General features: G+C 37.9%; 1 protein-coding gene across 1 annotated transcript in view; it reads right to left on the bottom strand.

Annotated features, from left to right (window-relative positions):
* EML4 (EMAP like 4) overlaps window positions 1–19,130 on the bottom strand; it is a 147,911-nt gene that overhangs the window by 16,870 nt on the left and 111,911 nt on the right. The window contains exons 15-18 of the mRNA XM_021697806.2: window positions 14,728–14,879; window positions 13,087–13,212; window positions 12,869–13,000; window positions 12,082–12,149 (exon numbers count right to left, since the gene is read on the bottom strand). Coding sequence (XP_021553481.1) covers window positions 12,082–12,149; window positions 12,869–13,000; window positions 13,087–13,212; window positions 14,728–14,879 — 478 coding nt within the window. The remainder of the gene's footprint in view (window positions 1–12,081; window positions 12,150–12,868; window positions 13,001–13,086; window positions 13,213–14,727; window positions 14,880–19,130) is intronic.

Here is a 19,130-nt window from a genome sequence, read left to right as displayed (position 1 = left end):
AATAAAATCTAAAAAAAAAAAAAAAAAAAAAGACGCCAACTCTTACCATCAGTGAAATCCCTCTTGAATTAAAAACATTCATGAGTGAATTTTAGTAACTTGTGAGCTATGGTTGAAACTTCTGGGTAGCTAGCCTAATTCATAAATTCTGTCTTCTACGTTGGTAAGAGAAATGGCTTCTATTTGTCAATGCTTGAGTTAAGGCCAATAGTAGGAAACTGGTACTGTGAAGTTCTACGCTGCATGTTTAGTTATCATTTCCATTTCAAAAGGTGTGTTACTTTACTGCAATTGGACAGTACCCATAGATTATAGGTTTCTTCTGAGAATGTAATTTATTAATCGATTTTTATGGCTACCATTGTAGCCTCTGAGCCAAGAAATGCCAACGCTGATGCCAAGTGAACTGTGAACTGCCTTTTCAGAATAAGGGTAACAAAATATTCCAACCCAGACTGATCAGACAGACCTAAATAACAATGAGATACAGTGCTACTTCTGTAGGTACCAGATTTCAAGTTTTTTTAATGAATTTATGGAAACTTTATCTTAGGCATTTGAAAAATTACCATTTTTTAAAAAGATTTTATTCATTTAATTGAGAGCAAGTGAGCACAAGTGGGAGGGAGGGGCAGAGGGAGAAGCAGACTCCCCACTGAGCAAGCAGGGAGCCCGACATGGGACTCGATCCCAGGACCCTGAGATCATGACCCGAGCCGAAGGCAGACGCTTAACCAACTGAGTAACCCAGGCGCCCGAAAAATTGCCATTTTTTATCTGAAGAGCCCCAACTACCATTCCCCTTGACCCCAAACTACTGTTTTAAGACTGTTTCTAAGTCAATTTAATCTTCCTAGGAAAATTGCAAATAATTTTCTTTTTGGAAATTCCCTTAAAAACTAGGAAACAAAACAAAACCCACAACAAACCCCAGAATGTCTGTTGGTGTAACATGCAGAAACCTACAACTCTGAATTGTTGACTGATTAGAGATGGTAGCTATCAAAATCTCTCCAAAAAACAAACCTGTCTACTTTTTCTATTTCTTTAATTATATATCAGAGGTTAATTATCCTACTTTAATCAAGTAATTTTTAGTTAATAATTTAATAACTTTGTTATAAAAAAGTAACTTCCATAGGGATCCCAGCAATAATTTTAAAGTTCCCACCCTTTCCATTGCATGAAGTATGTTCTACCCTCAGAAAAGACTTTTGGGCTCAGGACCTCTGTCTCTAAGAAATGTATGGAGAAGATAACAAATCCTCTAGCAAAGGGAATTTTCAAGAAATAAGTTTTTAAGTTTCACGATGTTGAACTGTATTCTTACTTCAGTCCAGAGTATATTCTTACTTCAGTCCAAGCTTCTGCTTTAAGATAATTTGGCATCATTATCAGGCTTTATATGGCCTAAAGGACCTAATGCATACTTCTAAATGTAATTGCTCGGTATCACAGAGGGGAAATCTTTGGTGATATATTTAAATTACTCTTGACCTGTGGGTCACGTAACAAAGAGTAGTACCATCATTTATCTCAACTTTCTAAAAAGACACTATATTGATTTCCTTAGTGGCAAGAAAAGAATCAAGATTTTAGATGTAAAGTATCAATTTTAAAGTCCCTAAATGCATATATATGTTTATAACAGGAGTTAAAAAAAATAATATAAAGTGTGTCCTCTGGGTGGCAGGTTTGTAACCCCACCCCCACCGCCGCCCTGTGCCACCCCCTTCCTTCTTCATGATCTTCTACTTAAAAGAATAGGAATAATTTAGTATCAGAAAAATGTAAAGTCAAAACAGGGGGAAGAGAAGCCTAATTCAACCCTCTTATTTTACAAATAAAAACAATGAAATGCTCTGATTTTAAAACATCTGACCAGTCATCAACCAACTAGTTAGGTTGAGAGAGCTTCTGGCCCTTGTGCTTTTCACTAATATCACACAAGGGAAGGGTATGATTCCATAGAAAGTGCTCTTTCTAGGTCTTTGAGATACATTAACATTTAGGGATCCAGAGAAAAAAGGAGTTAGCCAAGGAGGCAGAAGAGGAGTTTATAATCTAACTGGGGAGACAGAATGAGTATAAAGTGGTAAACAGTTAAAGTAATATGAATTATACAAGTTGTAAGGATTATGAAGTCTCAGAGCAGGGAGTAATCACAGAGGAGATGGGTGGTCTAGGATTTCATCACATCAAATGTGGCACCAAATAAACAGAGCAGTAGATAAGAAACTACAAAAAGGGTTGGCATGTATATAAAGTATAACAACTTGACCACTCTAGCTGGAGTGGTGAGGAAAAGATTTTTAATGAGCTTTAAAGGCCAGGCTAAGGAGTTTGGATTCCACTGTTTAGGTATCAAAGAATTTAGGAATGGGGCGCCTGGGTGGCTCAGTCGTTAAGCGACTGCCTTCGGCTCAGGTTATGATCCCAGGGTCCTGGGATCGAGCCCCACATCGGGCTCCCTGCTCAGCGGAAAGCCTGCTTCTCCTTTTCCCACTCCCCCTGATTGTGTTCCCTCTCTCACAGTCTCTCTCTCTCTCTGTCAAATAAATAAATAAATAAAATTTAAAAAAAAAGAAGAAGAAGAAGAATTTAGGAATGTGCTAATCCAGTTGGCTCATAGTTTCCGACATTTGCTCAATCCATTCCTCCTGCTTAATATGAGCTCCTCACTCTTCACTGCTTCTTCAAGATCCAAGAACTTCAAGGCAGGACCAATACCTCCGCTGTGAAGCATTCTCTGACCACTAAGACTCACTGTAATTTCTCTGTTGATCTTTAAGTATTAGTGCCTGTTTATTCAAGTAATATTACAACACTAATAGGAAATGCTCTTTATCTCTTTATGTAGTATCTAAATAGGTTATAATCTACTTAGGGTTGGGACCAAGTCTCATATTTCTTTGTGCTACCCACTGCATCTAGTTCAGTGCTTTACAAGTTGCTGGAACTCAATAAGCATCTGAAGAGTGACTCAGAACTGGACTTATAACAAGGCAGAACTCAGGGAGATTCATGCTGATGGAGTTCAAAGACACTGTGCACAATGGGAAATGAGCTCAGAGGTACCCGTGGGCCAGGTTAACACTAAATTACAGAGGAAAAAAGCTATTCTTTTCTAATTAGAAGCTTTCTCTTTTAATTATGTCAAAGAAAAGTCTCCACTAACACTAATATGTCTTTGATTATCGCTCCTTTTGAACAGCAGGAGCATTTTTTAGACTCAGAACTTTAGAGTCAACAATACTTTAGCTACACTGCTGGTTTGCTGAAGTGACAGTCACCATCACAATTGAGGAGTTGAGTCAGATCACTTAAATCTCTCCAGGTCTAGGATTTTGTGATTCCATGTCAACAACTAAATTCTTTACCTACCCACTCACCAGGCTCACCTTCCCAGCCTGCTTCCTTGTCAAAGCTATCACTATCACTGTAGACCAGAAACTTCGGGATCTTCTTTGAAGTCACCTCTCTCAGTCTGTCCACTCCCCTTTACATCCAGATATGCTATAAATAGTTGTTCTATATACTGACTCAATTTTAGGGATTTTTCTCTTTGAAACAATTTCCAACTTTAATCCTTGCTTTTTATTCTCCTTATCACTTCAGGTCTATTGATTTCTCTAATTTCGGGTGTCTCACCCCCATTTACCAGCCAATAAAATGACTATGGCAAAAACGCTGTTGGTTTGGAAACAGAACTGGGTCCAAACAACACCAGAGTAAAGTTCTGTGTAAGGTGCCTGGAGAATTCTGTCTGAATTGATATAGACCTGATATCCTGATGGGATGGTAAATATATCCGTGGTTCCTCTGAGGTCTGAGGGTGGTAGGTAAGTGTCTTTAGAGAAACTGGTTTCAAAAAATAGGAAAGGGAAGGATATCAACTGGGGTCTTGGAAAAATCAAGGAGAATATATTTTTAACAATTCAGAGATTATAAACTTTCAAATTCATAACAGTTCAAGTTTACACATATTGTTAGCTTTATGAAAAACTTTAAATCCCATCAAGAAGCCCAAATTTTTTAAAAATGAGACAATATGGTAAATATACAATCGAATATTAATCTGCCATAAAAAAGAATGAGTTCTTGCTATTTGCAACGTGGATGGACCTAGAGGATATTCTAGAGGACAGAATGCTAAGTGAAATAAATCAGAGATGGGGCGCCTGGGTGGCTCAGTTGGTTAAGCAACAGCCTTCGGCTCAGGTCATGATCCTGGAGTCCCGGGATCGAGTCCCGCATCGGGCTCCCTGCTCAGCGAGGAGCCCGCTTCTCCCTCTGACCCTCCCCCCTCTCATGTACTCTCTCTCATTCTCGCTCTCTCAAATAAATAAATAAATCTTTAAAAAAAAAAAGAAAGAAAGAAATCAGAGAAAGACAAATACCGTGAGTTCACTCATGTGGAATTTAAGAAACAAAATAAAGAAAAAAAAGAGACAAATAGACTCTTAAATACAGAGAACTGGTGGTTTCCAGAGGGGTGGGGTGAAATAGATAAAGAGGATCAAGAATACACTTATCTTGATGAGCACTGAGTAATGTACAGAATTACTGAATCATTATATTGTACACCTAAAACTGATATAACACTGTATGTTAACTGTACTTCAATTAAAAAAATGAGAGAATGTTATATTTGAAAATCACATGTGGGGTGTGGTGCCTAAGTGTAATTTGTTAATTAAATGGTTTATAGTTACTGGTTTGATAGATCTAAGATTTTGGTAACTAATGATTAACAATTACTAGTATTTACTAACTTTTATCCATTTATATGCTTATTACCCTGATACCAAAACCAGGCAAAGGCATCACAAGAAACCTACAGACCAATATCCTTTATGAATATACATGCAAAAATCTTCAACAAAATATGAACAAACTGAATCTGGCAACATATATACCATGACCAAATAGGATTTACCTCAAGAACACAAAGTTAACATCTTAACTACTCCACATTAATAAAGGACAAAAACATGTTATCTCAATAGGCCAAAAAAGGTATTTGACAAAATCCAAAACCCTTTCATGATTAAAAATTCTCAACAAACTAAGAGGAGAAGGAAAATTCTTCAACATGACAAGCGACAGCTATGAAAAACCTACAACTAACATTATACTTAGTGGTGAAAGGCTTTCCTTCTAAGATACTTCTATTAAGTACTGTACTGGAGGTTCTTCTACTCACGACAATTAGACAAGAAAAAAAAGGCATTCAGATTGGAAAGAAAACACTTTGTAGTGTTTACATGGTCTTGCCTATAGAAAACCCTAAGGAGTCCACTAAAAAACTATTAGAAGAAATGAGTTTAGCAAAGTTGCAGGATACAAGATCAAAAGATGAGAAGCAGTTGTATTTATATATTCTAATAATAAATATTCTGAAAATGAAACTTTTCTCAATTTAATTTAAAATGGTATCAGGAGAATGAAATACTTAGGTACAAATTTAACAGAAGTGCAAATTTGCACCCTAAAAACTAAAAACGCCTTGAAAAAGAAAAGCAAAGCTGGAGGCATCACAATTCTCGACTTCAAGTTATATTACACAGCTGTGGTGATCAAAACGGTATGGTACTGGCACAGACACAAAGATTAATGGAATAGAAAATTGAGAAATAAATCTGCAACACTATGGTCAATTCTTGACAAAGCAGGAAAGGCTATCCAATGGGAAAAAGGCTTTCAACAAATGATGTTGAGAAAACTGGACAGCTGCATGCAAAAGAATGAAATTGGGCCACTTTCTTACACCAAACACAAAAATTAATTCAAAATGGATTAAAGACCGAAATGTGAGACCTGAAACCATAAAAATCCTAGAGGAGAACACAGGCAGTAACCTCTTTGACATCAGCCGTAGCAGTTTCTTTCTAGATGTGTCTCCCGAGCCAAGGGAAACAAAAGCAAAAATAAACTAGTGGGACTTCATCAAAATAAAAAGCTTCTGCAGAGCAAAGGAAACCATCAACAAAACTAAAAGACAGCCTACGAAAAGGAGAAGATACCTGCAAATGACATATCTAATAAAGGGTTTGTATCCAAAATCTATAGAGAACTTAATAAAACTCAACACCCCAAAAATGAATAATCCAGTTAAAAAACGGGCAGAAATTTATTTTTTAAGAAAGATTTTATTTATTTATTTGACAGAGAGAGACACAGCGAGGGAGGGAACACAAGCAAGGGGAGTGGGAGAGGGAGAAGCAGGCTTCCCGCGGAGCAGGGAGCCCGATGCGGGGCTTGATCCCAGGACCCTGAGATCATGACCTGAGCCGAAGGCAGACGCTTAACGAATGAGCCACCCAGTCACCCTGGCAGAAATTTTTCTAAAGACATTACATATGGTCAACAGATGCAAGAAAAGATGTTCAACATCACTGATCACTGGGGCAATACAAATCAAAACTACAATGAATTATCACGTTACACCTGTCAGAAGGGCTAAAATCAAGAACATAAGAACGGGTGTTGGTAAGGAAATGGAGAAAGGGAAATTCTTTACACGGTTAGTGGGAATGCAAACTGGTGCAGCTACTCTGGAAAACAGTATGGAGATTCCTCAAAAATTTAACAATAGAACTACCCTATGATCCAGCAATTGCACTGCTAGGTATTTACCCAAAGATACAAAAATACTAATTCAAAGGGATACATGCACTGCAGTATTTACAGCAGCATTATCTACCATAGCCAAATTATGGAAACAGCCCAAGTATCCACTGATTGATGAATGGATAAAGAAGGTGTGGTATATATACACAATGGAATATTACTTAGCCATAAAAAAGAATGAAATCTCGTCATTTTGCAATGACATGGGTGGAGCTAGGGAGTACTATGCTAAGTGAAATATGTCAATCAGAGAAAGATAAATACCGTATGATTTCACTCATATGTCTATTTAAAAAACAAAACAACAGGGCACTTGAGTGGCTCAGTCTGTTAGGCATCTGCCTTTGGCTCAGGTCATGATCCCAGAGTCCCAGATCAAGTCCCACATCGAGCTCCCTGCTCAGCAGGAAGTCTGCTTCTCCCTCTGACCCTCCCCCATCTGGTGTTCTCTCTCTCTCAAATAAATAAATAAAATCTTTTAAAAAAAGAAAATAAATAAAAAACAAAACAGCAGCACCTGGGTGGCTCAGTCAGTTAAGCATCCGACTCTTGATTTCTGCTCAGGTTATGATCTTGGGGTCGTGGGATCAGTCCCACGTGGGGCTCTGTGCTCAGTGGGGAGTTGGCTCCGGATTCTCCCTTTCCCTCTGCCCCTCCCCTAGTTCATGCGCTCTCTCTCAAATAAATAAATCTTTAAAAAAAAGGGGGGGGGGCAAAACAAATGAGCAAAGGGAAAAAAGAGAGGGGGCAAAGTAAGAAACTATAGAGAACAAATTGATGGTTAGGAGAGGGGATGTGGGTGGGGGATGAATTAAGGAGTGCACTTGTGATAAGCACTGGGTGTTGTATGAAGTGTTGAATCACTGAATTGTACATCTGAAACTAATATACACTTTTTGTTAACTGGAATTTAAAGCTTAAAAAAATAAAAACTAAAAACATTTTTGAAAGAAATTGATCTAAATAAATGGAAAAACATCTCCTGTTCATAAACTGAAAGACTTAATACTGTTAAGATATTGACATTCCCCAAACTGATCTACTAAAAAAAATTCCTATCAAAATGCCAGCTGGCTTCTTTGTAGAAACTGACAAAACCTATCCTAAAATTCATGTGGAAATTCAAAGGATCCTGGATAGCTAAAACAACCTCAAAAAAGAACAAAGTTGGAGGTTGGAGGACTCAAATTTCCCAATTTCAAAATTTACCACAAAGCTACAACACAAGGTTGTGATACTGCCACAAAGATGGACATATAGATCAATGGAATAGTATGCAGAGTCCAGACAGAAACCAATACATTTATGGTCAAATGATTTTCAACAAGGGTATAAATACCATTCAGTGGGGGGAAAATGGTGGTGTAACAACCGGATATCCCCATGAAAAAGAATGAAGTTGGAGATCTACCTCACACCACATACAAAGATTAACTCAAGATGAATCAAGAGACCCAAAGGTAAGAGCTAAAACTATAAAATTCTTAGGGGGAAAACACAGAAATAAATCCTAATGACCAGGAGACAAGAGGAAGAATAGATAAACTGGACTATATAAAACTTTAAAAATTTTTGTCGCAAATGTTACCATCAAGAAAGTGAAAAAAAGACAATCCTTGGAACAAAAGAAAGTATGTGCAAATCATATCTGATAAGGTACTATATCCAGAATATATGAAGAATCCTTAGAACTCAACAATAAAAAGACAAACCAATTCAAAGATGGGCACAGGATTTGAGTAGACATTTCCTAAAAAGGTGATCCAAGTGGCCAGTAATTGCCTAAAAAAGGTAACATCATTCGCCATCAGAGAAATGCAAGTCAAAACTACAACGAAAAAGCATTCTGCACCCATTAGGATGGTATACTCAAAATACAGACAATTATACTTTGCTAGTGGAATTGTAAAATGATGTAGCTATTGTGGAAAACAATTTGATTATCACAAGATCCAGCAAGTTTACTCCTTGGTATACGCTCAGGAGAGTTGAAAACATGTCCACACAAAAACTTGTATATGAATGTTGGGTGAAAGAAGCTAGTCACAAAAGACCACATATTGTAGGATTCTATTTATATGAAATCTACAGAATAGGCAAACCTATAGAAACAGACCTAGAGGGAAGTGGGTGAGGATAATGAAGAGTAACTGCCAATAGGTACAGGGTTTCTTTTTGTGTTAATGAAAATGTTCTGAAATTAGCTTGTGATAAAGCTTGTGAACTTACTAAAAACTATTAAACTGTATACTTTAAATTTTTTTTTTTTTTAAGATTTTATTTATTTATTTGACAGAGAGAGACACAGCGAGAGAGGGAACACAAGCAGGGGGAGTGGGAGAGGGAGAAGCAGACTTCCCGCAGAGCAGGGAGCCCAATGTGGGACTCGATCCCAGGACCCTGGGGTCATGACCTGAGCTGAAGGCAGTCGCTTTACCAGCTGAGCCACCCAGGCGCCCTAAACTGTATACTTTAAATGGATAACTTTTATGGTATATATCTCAATAAAGCTGTTAAAAAATAATCCTTTATTATGTGAGGATTGGCATGTTAAGGAAGGAACTATGTCCACTTAGGGCTATATGTTTTTTCCCCTTAGAAATTAGAGTAGTAATACTTTATTTTAAATGACAATTTTATTTATCACCGTGATAATTTACCCACACTTGTACTTACTTCTTGATTACAAGGAGTAAATTTCTAGATTTGGACATGAAAAGATCTTTAAACATTTTGCTAGTCACCTTTTCTGGATCATGCACAATTTGGACACGTGTTGCACTATATTAAAAAAAATTTCTTGCCCTAGGTGTGACTTATTTTTAGGCTGAGGGGTCAGTGATAATAATCTGAATGGCTACACTGAGGAGTTTTCAGTTTTAGACATTACAGCCAGGTATTATTATTCACAGACCCATGTAAAAAAAAATAAATGAGAAAGTTCTCCAAGAATCAACAGAATCTAACCAGATGCGAAACCAAAGACAGGAGTAATGTATAGAACGGAATGAACATGGATAACTACATCTCCCCCTAGGTTCTAAATAATGTCCACCTTTTATTTAGTTATCACATCACTCTCATTTATTTATTTATTTTTAAAGATTTTATTTATTCATTTGACAGAGAGAGACACAGCGAGAGAAGGAACACAAGCAGGGGGGGCGTGGGAGAGGGAGAAGCAGGCTTCCTGCGGAGCAGGGAGCCCGATGTGGGGCTCGATCCCAGGATCCTGTGATCATGACCTGAGCCAAAGGCAGAAGCTTAACGATTGAGCCACCCAGGCGCCCCACATCACTCTCATTTATGAGGTGTTTCTTACTCACAACTCCAAGAGGAAACGCTTGGCTTTAGTTTAAGTCACGTAAATTGACTTTTCATTTTAAGCTTATTCATGATGACTTTGCAGCTACATAAATCTTAGAAAGTAACTTCAGTGAATTTAAATCAAGTAAATTTCTCCTCAAAAATTAGGGCTCCGTATATATTGTGTACATGTACGTGCACATACACCCAGCTCCATTCATCGAATGAAGCAGTGTCTTAATGATTCAAATCCTTCTAGCCCTTGCACTCTATTCAGTGTTTAATTCCTTTGTATGTATAGTAAATGTTTCTAAAGTATGTCAGCCAGTGATTTAACCTTCAAAGGTAAACTTTCCTTACAATATTTCTAAGTAATGCTACTAACACCATAAGCGCATGTCAAAGATTACTAATGGAGTAGTGGAAAGCGATCAGCTTTGGAACCATATAGAATCTGAGTTCAAATCCTAGCTCAATCACAAGTGATAAGCTCTATGGGTCTTGGTTTTCTGTCTGTGCAATGGAGATATCAATGAATATTTTGTTGCACTCTGGTGAAAGTTTAAAGAAATATATAAAAATAATTTAGTGTAAGGTCTTGACTTCAGCATTTGTGGTATCTGTTCATCTGCCCAAAAAACAGATCTGAAGTGAACTCATTTGTGGTTTTCTGGAAATGAGTTTAGTACCATAGTTCAGGTTGTTTCTAATGTGCTTAACACTTTTTTGTAAAATAGAAAATAATTTCCTTCAAATCCTACAAAGTGACTTGCCATACACCTAAGCTGAAGTAATAATCTAATACCAACATGCATTTTGGAGAAATCTGAGATAGTATGGCTGTCTATATTTGCAAGTTTTCACCAATTACTCTCCCTCCCTAGCAGTGTAATTCTAAAATTCAGTTCTTTCAGAATCAAATAGCATCTTTATTACACATCCATGTTTCAAAGTTTATCACTAGAGACCTGTTTTTCCATGAATTTTTTTTTTTAAGTAGGCTCCACACCCAGTGTGGAGTCCAACACAGGGCTTGAACTCACAACCCTGAGATCAAGACCTGCGCTGAGATCAAGAGTCGGACACCTAAAACACTGAGCCCCCAGGCACCCCTCCATGATTCTAGATTTTGTAGTGATGTATAGGAAAAGGAATTTGAATGTTTTGACTTTCTAGAAGTGTTAATTTGTATCCAACAACCAAAGGGAAAAACGTGCTATAAAAAAACTCCAAATGACTAAATTTAGAATTAAATGAAATGACTTGAAGTATCTGTCATATAAACAAAAGTGTTCACAATAGTTTCACCTCATTAGCAATCAGCATTCCACATTTTCTACGGGTTTAACTTTTGGAAATTTACTTCATATTTTTCTTCTGCCTCTTTAATAAAGAAATTAAGTTATTTATGGATGAAGACTACTTCCTAGCAGAGGCAATAAAAAGGACTCAAAAATACAGACAACAAATACGTGTTACTTAATAACCTTGGAAAGGTACTACATAAGGTCTGTAAAGACAAGCAGTTAGTAACAATTTCAGGAAATATACCTTTATAATCTGTGCAACATTAAAAAAAAAGACAAGATGATAAAAGCTATAGAATAAATAATTTATAAAAGCTCGACTGGGTTATTTCAGTTTCAGTTCCCTTCCCTAAAAGAAAATGAGGAGAGAAATTTTTGACACCATATAAAATTCTTCCAAGGAGGGTCAAATCGGCTGAATTATCACCTTTTGAATGAAGTCGATCCTGACCACTCTTATCTTTTGCAACTGCACCCCCTCCCAATCCCTCTTGCTCAATGCCCCACCCCCATGGCTTTTTAACATTTTCTAATTTAGATAGTTATAATGTTTATATTTTTATCCTGTCTCCATACACACACTAAAATGTGGGCTCCAGAGGGCAGGGATTTTTGTTTTGCACTCTGATGTAGGCCCAGAGTAGTGTCTAACGAATGGTAGGTGCTCAAGAATTACTGAATGATTGAATGAGGATACATAACAGATAAGAGCAACAAGCATATTCGTGTGCCACTTAAAAAGATTCTCTAGATCCGATCGAGAACATTCCTGAATAATGATTAAACATCCCACCACTTCAGAGTACTCAGCTCACATTTCCCTTCAAGACCCTACCTGCCTGAGTGCGTTCCTATGGCCACCACTGTGCCACTTGGATGAAAATCTGCACAGTGTCCTGGTTCCTAGAAGAGAGACAGACAGCTGTTGGGGAGTACATGAGAAAGTCTCCCTAGATCTATGGGAATAGTGGCAAAAACATTTGAAAATAATTGGTTTCATATAAACATGGAATTCCAATCAACTTCTTTGTAGCCAATGAAAAATACCACACTGATATGACAGGAAAAAGAATTTCAGAGCAGGAAGGGGTATGTTGGCAAAGTGGCGAGGGTAAAGGACAGCCAGCTCGTGGCTAGGCAGTGGAACAATAAGGATAGTAACAACAAACATGTATACAGTTCTTTAGTCTGCAAAGAACCTGTATACATCTTTGGGCTAGAAAAGGTGGATGTCTGGGTGGGGAGGGGAGAACATACAGTAAGAGATCAACTCTAAAAGAAGATAGTAGTCTGTTAGTGAGCAGCGCTTACTGAATCCAACTGCACCACCACCAGAGGCCCAAACATTTCTGTAACAATTAATGCTCCATAAATATGTCAAATCTTTTTTTTTCTACTGAAGCTGACAGAAAAATTGAGCTTTTGCCCTAATTTGCTTCTTTAGAGTGGGTTCATGTTATACTTTGTGACTAAACATTCTCCCCTTACCTCATCCCCTTTACTAAAACTATATAAAAACACTTGGTTTTAACCAATGCTGAGTCCTTTTTCCTTTGCTGCTCCCAACTGCCATTTTAGGGAGTTTCTGTGGGAAGATTATGATCACATTTTGCTTTACTCACATCTACGAGCCTGGTCCATTCTAGCCTGTGTTCCACTGAGTTCCACATGCACACCTGTCTGTCCTGAGCACATGTCAAGAGCAAATCTTTGAAGGGATGTGTGGCAAGACCCCAAAGCTCATCTGTATGACCCTGAAAACGAAAATATACCCATTGTTATAAGAAACAGAGGGTATCCTCAAAAATATTCAGTTAATGGTTAAAACCATACATCTTACCTGCACTTCTATTTGGAAGCCATCATTAAATGTTCCCCGTAAAATGAAATTTCGTGATGTACCTACTAAAAATTGATCTGCCTTTCCTTCTGCTACAGCTCTGATTGTTCCATAATGATCAGGAACCTAAAAAATAAATTTATAAAGTCACCATATACATAACAACATGTATTAATTACTACCTGAAGACTGCATTTATAGCTGTAAGCAATTATGGGGTAATAAATGACAGAATTCCAAATCTGAAAGTCACATGGTAATATTATACTAATGAGTTTATTTGTTCAATTACATTTTATTACACAGAAGTTATCATGCACTATCATCAACATTCTTTGCTTTAGTCAATTTTAAATTTATATTTTATATGATTTCAAGAGTTGGGTTAGGTGTAGGGGAAAAAAGTTCTATTAGACTACATGAAAAATGTGGTCTGGTTTTGTTATTTACCAGTTATTTTATTTGGGGTACATCATCTAGCCTAAGACAAATTTATCTATAATATGGGGAAATAATAATATATATCCTACCTATTCTTGATTGTTGTAAGGAAGAAAATATAAGAATAACACATGTGAAATTTGTTAACTAAAAAGCAGTATATTGTGAAGTGTTACAACTGTCCTTCATAGGACTCCTTGGGAGATCTCATTTAATGCACTACATGGTATATTGGTGAATGGTGTATTAATAAGATAATAAGCCCAAGCAATGACTCTGAAATAATGCAATTCTTCTTTATGAAGGAGGACCCAAAGTGACTGCTGAAAGCACAAATAATTGAATTCCAAAGATAATCCAAATTGATGTTAGAAATGGCAAAGGGAGGAATAAAACAGATGGTGAGGCTTTTGATTACAAAGGATATGAGTTACCTGTGGAAAAAAAGAAATAGTAAAGGAAGTGGCATTTCCATTATGAACCTAAGTTTGTGATAGTGACTCTTTCGACTTCTTGTCTATCTTCTTAGAAATAAAACCCAAAGCAGTACTATTGGGATCTTTTTTTTAAGAAAAGATTTTGTCTGGAAAACGTGTTGAAAACACTAAGCACAAATTCAAAATTTAAGTCACCAAAAAAATTCACCAAATGTGAAATTTGCCCTTGCTTTGAGAAACACGGACAGATAGAATACTAATCTTAACCATTTCACTTCCAGAGACCTCAATTCAATTAGCAAACTTTCCCTGAGCACAGAATACTTGTCAGGTGTGGTGGATACTCTTGGTGCATGACATGAAGCAGACACATACACAGATAATTAGCGATTATCATTAAGCCCATTGTTTAAAAGATTATTTTCAAGTTTTAAAATCAAACTGGTTATTTTTTATAGAGTTGGATACTGTATCTGGTGAATGCTGAATTTTAAGTCTGCATGGTTATATTTTTGGATTACTAAAAAAGTAATCTCAGAAATAAAAACTACTTAGTCTGCCCTACATACATATATGTATGTATGTATATGTATATTTTTACTCTTTCCAATAATTTTGTTTAATGAATAGTCTTTTTCTTTCTCCTTTTTGAGAGAATGAAATGATAAAAATGTGTACCAATTTCCCAGGAAAGTGTGTTAACTTATTGTGGGATGAAGACAAGCATTTAGAAGACTTAATATTTTAAAATTTTCATCCTTACCTCTATTTCTCTTTCAGGATTCAGATCATGATCCCACAGAATTATTTTTCTGTCTTTCCCTCCTCCAGTTAATAACATTCCATTTCTCATCTGACAAAGTGTGAACACACTGCCATCATGAGCTTTGATTTGTTTGCTGATCTGATAAACACCTAATAAGATGAGAGAAGAAAATAAAAACACTATATTTTCCATCACTTTAGTGTCTTTTTGGAAGAAAACTTTACAGAATAAAGAATCAAAAGTTCATCCTTTTGCATTTATGTTAATATTTAGTTACTCTGAAAACATTTCAAAATAATTTTACAAAAGGATAAGCTGAAGTAGTGGTAATTCCACAGACAACAGAGGATACATTAGCTTCAGAACTTACTATCTCTTATAATCATCCTACCTGGTAGGTAGGGTAGGTATTACTTTTCTGACTTTAGAGCTGAGGACACAGAGGTATAGAAGTGGCTTAACCAATACCACATAGCTAGTGACAAAGCTGTGATGAGGACTCAAGTCCACTCAATGTTCTTTTAAGCTTCCCCAAAGTCTTCATTTCCTGCTGAGGTAACAGCCATAATATTTAACATTTAATAACCACTGTTGGGATGCCTGGGTGGCTCACTCAGTTAAGCATCTGCCTTTGGCTCAGGTCATGATCCCAGGGTCCTGGGATTGAGCCCAGGGTCAGGGTCCCTGCTCAGCGGGGAGCCTGCTTCTCCCTCTGCCTGGCGCTCCCCCTCTGGCAAATAACTAACTAACTAACTAACTAACTAACTAACTAACTAACTAACTAAAAAACCACTGCTGACGTGGAGGCCCTCTGCTCTGCCAAAGACTGCCCCTTTACTTGCTAAGAAAAGGAGGACTGGGAACGGTACTGGGATGGAAGTGGGCACTGGTAGCCTGGAGCAGTGCCTTTTGACCAACTAGAGTAGTATTTTAAAAACCAGTTTGGTTCGGGGCGCCTGGGTGGCTCAGTTGGTTAAGCGACTGCCTTCGGCTCAGGTCATGATCCTGGAGTCCCGGGATCGAGTCCCGCATCGGGCTCCCTGCTCGGCAGGGAGTCTGCTTCTCCCTCTGACCCTCCCCCCCTCTCATGTGCTGTTTCTCTCTCAATCTCTCTGTCTCAAATAAATAAATAAAATCTTTAAAAAAAAAAAAAAACCAGTTTGGTTGTACCAATGCGATGGCTGAATGACAGCCCAGCTTTCTTATATGCCCACAGCACTTTACAAGTACCCAGGGAGGGACAAGGCAGGGCCATAAAAAAAATATCTTAAGTCCACGTGGAGATTAAAAAACAATTTACACACACACACACACACACACACAACTGACCACTGAACAACATGGGTTAGGTGTACCAACCCCTTGTGCAGTCAAATATCTGTGTATAGCTTTTGACTCCCCCAGAACTTAACTACTAATGGTCTACTCTTGACAGGAAGCCTTAATAATATCAATAGTCAATTAACACCTATTTTGTATGTTGTATGTATTACATACTATATTCTTCCAAGAAAGCTAGAGAAATTATAATTAAGAAAATCTTTTTTTTTTTTTTAAAGATTTTATTTATTTATTTGAGAGAGAGAATGAGACAGAGAGAGAGAGCATGAGATGGGGGAGGGTCAGAGGGAGAAGCAGACTCCCCGCTGAGCAGGGAGCCCGATGCGGGACTCGATCCCGGGACTCCAGGATCATGACCTGAGCCGAAGGCAGTCGCTTAACCAACTGAGCCACCCAGGCGCCCTATAATTAAGAAAATCTTAAGAGGAGCACCTGGGTAGCTCAGTTGGTTAAGCTTCTGCCTTCAGCTCAGGTCATGATCTCAGGGTCCAGGGGTAGGGTCCCACATCAGGCTCCCCGCTCAGTGGGGAGTCCACCTCTCCTTCTCCCTCTGCCCCTCCCCGCTGCCCCGTACTGTCTCTCTCTCTCAAATAAATAAAATCTTAAAAAATACATTTACAGTACTGTAAAAAAAAAATCTGCATATAAGTGGACCCAGGCAATTCAAACCCACCTTGTTCAAGGGTCGGCTATGTATAGTATATATGTGTGTATATTTTATATATAATCAGATTTTTCTTTATATTATTTATTTATTAAGTAGCCTCCACACCAATTGGGGCTTAGACTCATGATCCCGAGATCAAGAGTCACATGCTCCACTGACAGAGCCAGCCAGGCACCCATCAGACCCTCTTTTTTCAGGGTGAGGGTAAGATTTTATTTATTTATTTGACAGAGAGACACAGTGAGAGAGGGAACACAAGCAGGGGGAGTGGGAAAGGGAGAAGTAGGCTTCCTGCTGAGCAGGGAGCCCAATGTGGGGCTCAATCTCGGGCCCCTAGGATCACTGACCTGAGCTGAAGGCAGACGCTTAGTGACTGAGCCACCCAAGCACCCCTGAGGGTAAGATTTTAGTACTCAAACTATAACCACTTCATTTCCTGAGAACTTCTTTGGTATTCATGATACCTTACCTCAATGAACCTCTTTGTCTGGCTAGTGAGACTGGCAGAGCAAGAGTAAAAGCTCTTTGGAAGATACCCTGTAGAATTAGTTACTAAGTTAAAAATGGTAAGGCAGCGCCTTGTTTAAATATGGCCAAAGTAAGTCAATAAGTAAATCTCATATCACTTGGAATAATGAAAAAAAATTACAGGTTTAAAAATTATTCAAAGAGAAATGGGTGAAGGTGGTTAAAAGGTGCAGACTTCTAGTTATAAGATAAATAACTTCTTGGAATTTAATGTACAGCATGGTGACTACAGTTAACAATACTGTATTATATATCTGAAAATTAAACTGCTAAGAAAGTAGATCTAAGGGGCGCCTGGGTGGCTCAGTTGGTTAAACGACTGCCTTCGGCTCAGGTCATGATCCTGGAGTCCCGGGATCAAGTCCCGCATTGGGCTCCCTGCTCGGCAGGGAGTCTGCTTTTCCCTCTGACCCTCCTCCCTCTCATGCTCTCTGTCTCTCATTCTCTCTCTCTCAAATAAATAAATAAAATCTTTAAAAAAAAAAAAAAGTAGATCTAAAAGTTCTCATCAAAAGAGAAAAATCTAGGGCGCCTGGGTGGCTCAGATCATGATCCCAGGGTCCTGGGATCGAGTCCCGCATCGGGCTCCCTGCTCAGCGAGGAGCCTGCTTCTCCCTCTGCCCCTCTCTCTGTCTCTTATGAATAAATAAATAAAATCTTTAAAAAAAAAAAAAAAGAGAGAGAAATCTGTAACTGTGAGGTGATGGATATTGTTTATATAAACAAAACGTACTGTGATCATTTTGCAATATAAACATACACCAAATCAAATTATTGTTATATATCTTAACATATGCCAGTTATATCTCAATGGAACTGAAAAAATTGTTCATTTTCTAAATTGTTCATCAACGGAAGAATGGATAAAATATGGTATGTTCATAATATGTAATATTATTCAGTCATTAAAACGAATGAGGTACTGATACATGCCACAACATGGATGAATCTTGAAAACACTAAGGTTCCAATAAAAGAAGCCAGTCACAAAGGACCATATATTGTATGATTCAATTTACGTGAACTGTCCAAAATAGGCAAATCCAGAGACCAAAAGTAGACAAATGGTTGCTAGAGGCTGAAGGGAGGGAGAAATGGGAAATGACTGCTAACGGGTCCAGTGTTTGTTTTGGGGGTGATAAAATGTTTGGAAATTAGACAGTGGTGATGGGTGTACAGTTCTGTGAATGTACTAAAAATCACTTAATTGTACATTTTAAAAGGGTGAGTTTTATGGTCTGTGAATTGCATCTCAATAAAGCTGTCATTGAGATTGTTCACTTTTACTTACCTATTTAAAGGAGCTACCAGTGTATTTAAAAAATTAACTGAAATTTGTAGGGCTCTGGTATCCTTGAAAGAAGAATGCTACAGCTGACTCTAAAAATTACTCAGTGTGAGGGAGCTAGTGGTACAGATATTTAAGAGATGGGCAGGGAGAAAGGAAAGAAAGGGCTTGCTGGATTTGGAGTAGAGCTTGCTCAAATCTGCAGAGCTGGGAGAACTCCAACAAACTTGCTATTCACATCAACTCCCTCAGCTCACATCAACATTTATCACCGAAAAATACTTCAAACATTGACCACCACCACAACTGTGTCCAGTAAGACAGCCAGTCAATTATCAATCATGGCCCTGATGTGACCGAGAGGACATCTGAGAGGTGTGAACTTTTAAAGAGTACTGTTGGGCCGGGGGTGGGGGGTGGGGGGCAAAGAGCTTACTTTCTAATTCATAGTCAAATTAAAAGAGAGTCTGAGTACCATGCAAGAAATTACAAAAGCAGAGATGTAGAATTTCATGGATCTCCATCAGAATGTAGAAAAATGCAACATAGTTTTTCTGCTTTAAATTCGGTCTTCCA

The sequence above is a fragment of the Neomonachus schauinslandi genome, chromosome 10 (genome assembly GCF_002201575.2).
Source record: "Neomonachus schauinslandi chromosome 10, ASM220157v2, whole genome shotgun sequence".
Taxonomy (NCBI): domain Eukaryota; kingdom Metazoa; phylum Chordata; class Mammalia; order Carnivora; family Phocidae; genus Neomonachus; species Neomonachus schauinslandi.
This window is presented reverse-complemented; position numbering and strand designations above follow the sequence as displayed.